A 9,219-nucleotide genomic window follows, 5' to 3' on the forward strand; every position below is an offset into this window, starting at 1 on the left:
CACGGAGTCTTAACAGCTCTGGGGGACCTGGGAACCGAACAGAACCCACGGAGATTCAGCCACTCCGTGAGGAAAGAATTGCCGAACCCGCGGAGCCTAAACCACTCCGGGGTGAAAGAACTGAGTTTGTCAGAGTCCTCCAACGAGGATTCAAGCGGAGCTGCGCCTGGAAAGCTGTCCAGCCTACACCGCGACCACCTTGGGTGTAAGTAAATAATCTTTTCAATCAACCATTACGCCTCCGTAACTGATTCTAGCTCGCGCGTACATTACCGCCCCGCGGTTTTCTCCGGCCCCGCGTGCCCGGGCTGCTGGCCACAGTCTGCGTGCGCAAAGACGGGCCCGGCTCGCACATGGCGAGGATGGGATTGGGAGCCGGCCCGCACAATCCGCAATGTCTCCAGTTGTTGCCTCTTCCTGATGGAGGCTCAGCGGTCTTGAAACATTCATGTCAGTGTCCAAGCACTAAGATGTGTTGATTGTAGCCTGCCTTAGAGAGGCATTCTTGTGAAAATACAGATGTGGATAGGGGGGGCACTCAGTAATGTATATCCTTTTCCCTTTCAGAGTGTCAGGCGGCTCCAGCTCTCCAGCTCATGACCAGACGCTGCCACGGGAAAAGGAGTTGCAGCGTGTATGCCAGCACCTATGAATTCGGTGACCCTTGTTACCCAGGTGTGCGCAAGCATCTCAATGTCATCTACACCTGTGGTAAGCTACACTAAAAGCTACCGATATAACATTCCCTTGGGAGTATGTAAATACTATATTCCCAGTGGAGTGGGCTACACCTCCTTGCAGTGTATGCAACTCATCTGTCTAGTGGGCATGGGAAAGGTAGATTAATCTGAGGCTTGCCAGCCTCTGTGCATTGGTGGGTGGTTTACTACTAAGTCTCCTTACTCAGCAGAATGATATATAAAGCAGAATTTATAGAAAGCATTTTTTTTTTTAATTCATTCCACACGGTCTCACCCCTTCAAGATTTGGTAACGCAGTGACTCTGGGGAGAACGTTCTGAGTAGAGATGCTGGAGTTTATATTTGTTCGCCTCAAGGTTTTGATCTTGAATAGTGTCTCTGCTCTTTTGTTCTCAGTTTCTGTTACTGTAAATAGAAAATTAGAAATGAACTAATCTGCTGTCATGGGGTTCATATAAGATACCCATGCATCATCTTGCAGACTGCGGGGCATTTGGTGTCTGTTTAATGTCATTTAGAAGAAATGTGTCCCAAGTCAGTACCATGTGTAATGGCCTCCGTTCATGCTTCTACTTCACCAGGCATCGTGGTTGTAGAACGGAGCAGCAAGCGGTCCTCTCCAGGGCTCTGTGATCTCAGGAGGGCTGCAAATTGTCTTTTCCAGTGACAGCATCTCATTGATTCTTAACATTTGAGCATGATTTGGTTTGGGGAAGATTTGCCTCAGAAGTTTGTTGATCCGTCAGTTGCTTCATTTGTCTGTAGAGGACTTTTTTTTTTAAATGAGAGCAGAAGCAGCATGGATATTAAGGCAAAGCTCAGTGAATTTTCTAGTTGGAAAGTGTTGTGTGACTGTAGCTGGTCTGTTAGGAGCTGTCCATGCTGTGTCTGTGGTGAGTCTTATGGAGTGGTGGCGGCGGCAGTCCCTCGGAGTCGAGGATGATGTCCGTCAGGTTTGATGGGTCCTCAGGTGACTGAGGAGCCCGATTCTGGATACACATATTCTTTAGCAATGGAATCATGTTGTTGCGTGGGGGAGTGGGATTTGCAGCCCCAGGTTGGTCTCCTTCTCCTTCTTCCGCCGCCGCTGTTCCGCCTCGGTATCGAGTCGTTAGGCCTCAAAGTGGTGGACCAGGTGGTGCCACACTGAACGGTCAGCAGCTTGCTCTTCCCAGCCGTTGGTGTCGATGATTCTGTGCTTGAGGGCAACCTTGAGTGTGTCTTTGTACCGTTTCCTTTGGCCACCCTTTGAGCGTTGGCCAACGGAGAGCTGGGAAAAGAGAATTGGAGTTGATTTCTTAAGAGCAAAGCTTTGATGCTGGTGGATGCAGCTTCATGGAGGACGCTTGTGCTGGTCTGCTGGTCCTCCCATTTGATCCCCTGGGGGTACAGGCAGGGGAAGGGGTGAATGGAGCCCCGGCTAGGCCAGGTGGTGTGACAATTAGTGTGTGGGAGGCTCATCCAGGGGTGCGAGGGTGGGGATGGACTCCTGCCGCTGTGTGCGAGGCCCAGTGGGTATGCGCCCCCTGGTCTGTGCGCGGAGCAGTGGCAGCTGCTGCTACACACTTCACTTTGCGTGCCTCTGCAGCTGCCCCAGGAGCAGTGCAACACCATGTGTGTCCCGCCGCCGGGCTCCACTGTGCGTCTGCCTGCCCTGCGGCGGGATGCACATGTCATCAAACTGCTCCAGAGGGCAGTGGCAGCTGCAAAGGCTCGCAAAGCCAGGGCCCTGCTCACCCCAGACCCTGCCCCTGCCTATGCCATGGTTCTTCTCTCACTGCGGGGGCCTTGACCTGCACCCCCATGCCCCTTTCCCCTCCCCCCACCCCTTCCCCAACAGACTTACCTGCTGGGCTGGGGGAAGGGCGGGGGCAGAATGCGTGCGTGCCCTGAGCCCCCCCCAAATAATTTTTTGTCCTCTGCTTTATGCTTTGGGGTAACTTACAGGTATATCCATGCCCTTTGTTTGGTTAACTGATGAACTTCATTTCATCTACGCTGAGTACTCTTCGGACACTGAAAGCGTGATCTCAGACCTACCTCAGCTATGTGGCTGGATATGTGATCCTCCACAGACTCATTTCAAGAAAGCTGAACTCTTTGAAAGAGAAAAAAATAAAAAATTAAATCCTAAACCTGTCCACCTGGAATTGAGAGAAGTAAGCTTTGATGTTCTTTTTTTTTTAAGAGATGCATATAACACCCAAACTCTTGTTATCCTGGCTGCTTAAGGAACAATTCCAATTTAGAGGACGTTCAGTGGGGCTGCTCTTTAACTCAGCCTTCTCTGCTTAATGTCTTGCAGTTCTGCCTAGGGAGTATAAAAGACTGACCTGTTGGATTGGATGGGGACCCCCTTTGACTGATGAAGTAACTCATAAACTTGTTGGTTTGGTTGAGTTTCTTCTCCATACACTCGTTTGTTGGGGTCTCTTCTAGGATCCATCCATATATACCCTGCAGACTTGGTTGTCTAAGCCACGGGGTGGCTTGAGAAAAAATGAAATTTTGAGTGACTAGGCAGGAGACCAAGAGCCAATGAGGGGAGCATAATGCAATAGAACTTCGGGTGTGGACAGAAGTGCAGCTCCCAGCTGTAACTCCGAATGATTTTTGCAAAGCGCTCTGAGTTGCACCGTTACCCCAGACCAAACAGAAGTTCACTGTTGATTCCAGGGGAGAGGGGAATCTAACTGTGGCTCAGGCTGCAGCCAGGTTTCCAAAGCAATGGCTGTGGCTCTTTGCCAGCACCCCTGTTTTCAGAATGGGAGTTGGAAGGAAAGGCAGTAGAGGGAGCTCGTTCTTGGGGCTCCCCAGTTGGTGATGAAGGGTGGGGAAAGTGAATTGGAGCCTCCCTAATCTCGGGGACGGGGGGACTGTCTGGGGAGACTAAAAAACTCCCATACTCAACTCCCTCTTCTCCATTTTCCTCTCCCATTCTGAAAACAGCGACGGTCTGGGAGCTCTGCAGACACCAGTTACAAAAGACGCTACATTTTGAAACGTCTTTATCGGATACCTCATGCATTGAGAGGTCAGATTTTCACCGGATCGGCCATTTTTTAAGCTGTCTGCACTTGTGTTTGGTCATGGCTATGGACTGTTTTCTGTGACCAGATGGGGTGAAAATTGTCACTTCTGTCTGCACTCTTAAATAGTTGAAGCATATTAGTTGCGGCTAGATTCTCACAATACAGGACAATGAAATCACTTTCACAATTGTCCTATTCACTATTGAGTGGCAAGAGGCTTAGTTATTAAACATTAAAGCTGGATCCATAGACCTGCAGGTTTGATTGTGGAGGGGGCATTTCCACTTTTCATGTAACTAGGGGGTAGATGAATTGAATGTTCTGCAATTTACTGTACCTGGGTCTTTCAACTGTACTGTACACTTAAAATCTAAGAGTCTGTTCTCCCTGTTAAATATCTCATATATTTTTCATAACTGCAAATATTTGCCTGGGAATCCTTGACCCACTGTTAGTTTTTAGCCAGTTCACTATTGCCTTTCAACCTAGAGTGGGGTTGCATTTCAGTGGTAAGGTGTGTGTATATAAATCTGACAACATCCTTCTGGATAAAAAATGTACAAATGGAAATTGAATGGTACTTCAAACCAGGCAGAGATTTAGAATAATTTTGTCTAGAAATTTGATGGAAAACTGTATTAAGTCAAAAGAAATGTGGGTAGAAATGTCTGTAGCATGACTTTGGTTTTGCCTTCCTTATCTTCAGTAGCACTTTGTCTCTTGCTCTTTTACCCTCCTCCTCTACGATGAGCTTCCTTCCAATTACCCTCAGTGTGTGTCCTCATCACTAGTTGGCTTTCTGGGATGTAGGAGACCAGGAGAAGAGACGGTGTTTCAACGGGGTTCTCACCAGTACCTGGTGCAGTGGTACTAATACTTCCTTATCTTTTCTGGAAGTACCTCACCTAATACATCCTTTGATCATGTTTGCTTCTTTTGTGGTCTCATTACATTGAAAATTAATAATCATCCTGTGATCAAATAATACATCCTAGAGCCTACATGATGAGTACTAGTCATTCTGTGATTCTTTTTAGGTGTTTTCAATTGGACACTCAGACCTATCATTCCCTAAAAGGTCCTGCAGCCTGAGTTGTGTCCCTCTTCTGCCTTGTCTAGTGAATGAAATAGGAAGAACTAAAAGTCGTCTGGTACCAGTGCTATGAAACCACTGCCTTGCTTTGCAAGAGGCTTTGTAATGGAACCAGGTGGTGGTGATTCAGAACCTAGAATACACCGTGGTTATTGGCAGAAACCTCTGGTATTTAATAGTATAACCAGAAATGTAGTAAATTGAGTGACCCCGCATCAGCAGATGAGGGCGAGTGAGGTGATCTAATAAGACCTTTCCCACCATTGACTCCTCTCATGTCTGATGGTGTAATGGGCCTTATGCCCTCCTGCAAAAGTCTTCCGACCTGGCGTCTCTGCACTGCCCTTCTCCAGCTCATCGGTCGGCGCTTTCCTACTGAATACAAAGGGGGCAGAATTCTGTCTGTATTCTAAAAACGGCAAATGAACAAAAGAGGAGAATTTTAGTTTCTTAAATCAATAGCTTCTAAAAGTTCAATCCTGCTGCCATGCTGGTTTCAAACCGTTCCCCTCCTCCAACCTCCATATTTGATTGGGCTTGAAAATTCCTCCTCGAATTCCTCCAGCATCTAGAGTTATGTGATTGAATCCGGTTTCAAATGGTAAGTTAGTAATTACCGATTTCATCGAACTTGCTGTCCAAAGCCAGCTTTTTCCCTTGCTTAAGTAGTTTGTTGTAGTTATTTCAGCCATCAGGAGGCCCGATATTATGTCACGTCAGTGTAACAGGATCGGTTCTCAGTCTTCTGAGTATCATGTTAGACCCTTTTACATTTTCTATGAGCCTGCTATAGACGTCACTTAGCTGCAGTGGAAATACTACAAGTTAGCTTGTATGTACAGGATGATTGAAATAAGCAAGAAACTGGCAGGCTGATTAGATAGCAATCTCTCTTATACATTAGGATTCCATTAGCCCAGCCAAAACCAGATGAAAATCTTCCAATATGAAAACATTCAAAACCTGAACATCGGCAAGCCCAAAATATTTAAGTTTGATTCAGTGCCAGGCTTAGTTTAATGGCATGGTACAGAAGGCTGGATTTTCCAGTGTGTGGCTCCCCATTACTGGATTACTTTAACAAAAATAAAAATAAAAAAAGCAAGTGAACTGAGGTGAAGCAGAAAATTCATGTGTTGGGACTGCTGTTGAGTACAGTGTCTTAAAGTGGAGGGAGCTGCAAAATTTAGTTCAGCTCTTGCTTTAAAATACTTCTGAGCTATTAGCCCATGGCAACAAGCAAGGAGGTGCACAATTGAATCATTTAAGCACTGCAATTCACACAGAACAGGGGGTAAAATTGTCTTTCTTTCTCTCTTTGCTATACAATATGGCAGATTATGGTCTGTGCTGCTAGACTGTGGTCATTATGGTTGTACTCTTATATTTATATATGAAAGTTTCTTTGCTCATGGCCACCTCCTTTCTTTCAATCTCCCATTCTTTCCTCAAAGGCTTTTCTCCCCTTCTCTTGAGGGGGTCTCTTGCCCTATTTTAGGTCTTCATTTTCTACCATTGTTTAGTATTTGATTCCCCTTTCCAGTCCTAAATCAACAATGCACTCATTCGTAATTTAAAGATCATGAGTAATCCCATCCCTCTTCTGCAAAATGCATAGGCACATGCTTAATTTAATGCCCATATTTAAATCTTGTTGATGTCCAATGCATTATTTTAAGCTTTCTTGAGCAGGGGCGTGGGATTCCTTACATGCTTTAAGTGAAATACTTGGGTGCTTTAAATTAGGCTTGTAGTAGCGACTGGAAGGTTTGGATTCTTACATGGGCATTATTACGTTCTCTTGATTTTGAAACTTCTTGCAATGACATGCTTTGGGCCAAATCCTATTTCACTTGATGTGCCTGAGGAATACATATGCAGCTGCATAACTGCAGTTTGGCACTTCTCTGCAATTTGTGATTCAGGAAACAAGAGTCACTCAAGTAGGTGTGTGATGCTAAGTAAGTCATGAGATTTTAGGCAGGCATAAAACCACTCCTAGCAGGTGTTAGCTGAAGGGGGTTCTTGCTTTTTAGCTTAGTGGTCAGAGTATTTGCCCAGGCACAAGGAGGTCCAAGTTCTCCAGGGTATCCCACTGAGTCACCCTTCCTCTGGCTTGACTTCCTCATCCTTATATATATCCCTCTCTTGGATGTGAAGTGGAATGAGATTGGGCTTGATGTGCTCCTCATACTTTTAGAGGCATCTGTGTCCCTGGATGTCAGCTGGAAGAGTTCAAGCTTCTTGAAGTCCTTGGTCCAGGCCACAGCTCTAGTCTGCTGTGGGAACAATGCTCTATTGATTGGGGATTGGAGTTCGTAACCTGTAAAGTCTCTTCATATAGTTACATTAATCAGAAGAGGGTCACTTATAGGATAGATAAGAGGGAAAAACTCTGTATTTCTTTTTATCTATGAACTTTTCAGTGGGTTTGGGAGTGTTCACAGTCATGGGGAAGGATGGCTTTTTAGTGATTTATTGGAACTAGGACCTTATCTTCAGAAGCTTCAGACTGCAAAGTTTGATACAGTTTTTTCATCATTTTGTTTTTCAAATGAATGTCCACTGCGCACGTGTGTGCGTGTGTGTCTCCTGCACTCTCTTTATTTCAGCCTTTCCTTGTTGCTCAGTAGAAAGTGACTGCTTGGGTTGAGAGCTAATGAAGTGCCATGGCAACTAATTGTTCTACTGTAATAAAAGCCTTACCGCTTCCGTCTGTCTGTCTGTAACGCTCCAGGCCAACCGCGCGTGTGCGGCCCAAAGCCTTACGACAAACAGTCTGGCAGGCGGAGGTAGGGGCCAAGGCAGTTGGGGCCAGGCTGTGCTCACTGCTGCGAGGTGCGGGGGACCTGCTGTGCGGGGGTGTGGCTTGCCGCTGCAGGGCGGGCATTCATGATGGGCATTTTGCTAGTTTACTTAAAAAAGCCTGCAGTAATGAAGTATTAATAATCCTGCTATCCCACTTTATGAGGCGATGGGCTAGGTCCTACAGGTCTTGCACTTCATTGTGATGAAAGAACTCCACTGTTGTTGAATAACACATAAATGTAACATTTCTACTACTGCTGGTTTGGTCCTGATGGATCTTATTGATCAATGAAGACTAGTATTGTTACTGGAGAGCAATGTGCAAGCACTTCTCAGCCTGGGATGAACTCTGCTGGGATCATAACTTACAGTGGGCCAAGTTACAAATAATAGCATATGCGAGGTTTGCGGTACAGCCCAGGGAGAACTTTAACAATAACTTCATTTTCTCTGGATTTGTGAGAGATTTTAAGGGCTTTCTTTGAAATGTTCATTGTCAGTAAAACTCCCACAATGCAGGTTGGGCTGGATGCAAGAATCCGATGGTCTGTTTTAGACGAAAGATTTGGAGAGATGAACATCATGTTCTCTTCTGTTCTTAAAATTCTGACTTTGACGGTGGAAAATATACATTTACAAACACAACAACACTTTTTTTTGTTAAATACAAGCTAAAATATCAGCCCCACTGTCTTTATGCAAAAGAAGTTCTTCCAATAGGTGAAAATCATTTTAGTCTGAATTTCAAACTTGGAGACATAAATTGAAGGTATCTCCCTTACCAAATCCTGTTTCACCAAGAATCAGTTAAATACTGCTTATGGCCACATCGCCATGAGCAGGGGTGTGGGGTTGCTGCAGGAAGAAAAACAGCGGCACGAATTTGTGCCACTGCTTTTTGCCTGGGTGCATGCCCTTGCATGTGGGGGTAGCACAGGGAAAGTGTTCTGGGTGGGATAGGGCAGTGGGTCCCAACCTTTTTAGACCACAGACTGGCAAACCACATGTAACCCAGGAACACCCAAGGGTGTGCCGTCCTCAATTGGAAGAGATAGATGAGGCAGGTGACAGTACTGAGAGGGGGACACCGGTGATTTGAGTACAGTTTCCTCTTTCCTCTATAGAGTCAACTCCACACCAGCGCTCTTAACTATTTTACAATTTATTGAATTATAATACACATGTTATTTTTTTTTCTCTCTCTCCCTCTCTCTCTCTTTCTCTCTCTCTCTCTCTCTATATATATAGGTAAATATTCTAATAGGTAACAAAAGAAAACTTTCCAAAAATATTCTTAGCAATATCTTTTAACAACACCAAAGGTATACAGACAAATATTTACAATAAGATAAGCCAAAAACCCATTATACCAAACTAACCCAATTCCATAACATTGTGTACAACGTATTTATAATTATGATAACAATTATACAAAATATGAGGTGCAGTTTTACACAATATAGGGCATGTTTACTCGTGGATCCCAGCTAGCAAGGGGCACTTCCCCTTCTACGGGTCTAGCTGGGAGGGAAATTTCCACCCGAGGCTTCCCTCTGGAGCGAGGGGGTTGCTTTATTTCAGGAAT

General features: G+C 45.3%; 1 protein-coding gene across 1 annotated transcript in view; it reads left to right on the forward strand.

The window, feature by feature from the left end:
* Positions 1-9,219, forward strand: part of EVA1A (eva-1 homolog A, regulator of programmed cell death) — a 323,709-nt gene that overhangs the window by 168,443 nt on the left and 146,047 nt on the right. Inside the window, exon 5 of the mRNA XM_025208589.1 lies at positions 568-711. Within this exon, the coding sequence (XP_025064374.1) occupies positions 568-711 (144 nt within the window). The remainder of the gene's footprint in view (positions 1-567; positions 712-9,219) is intronic.

This window comes from Alligator sinensis, unplaced genomic scaffold, assembly GCF_000455745.1.
Source record: "Alligator sinensis unplaced genomic scaffold, ASM45574v1 scaffold300_1, whole genome shotgun sequence".
Taxonomy (NCBI): domain Eukaryota; kingdom Metazoa; phylum Chordata; order Crocodylia; family Alligatoridae; genus Alligator; species Alligator sinensis.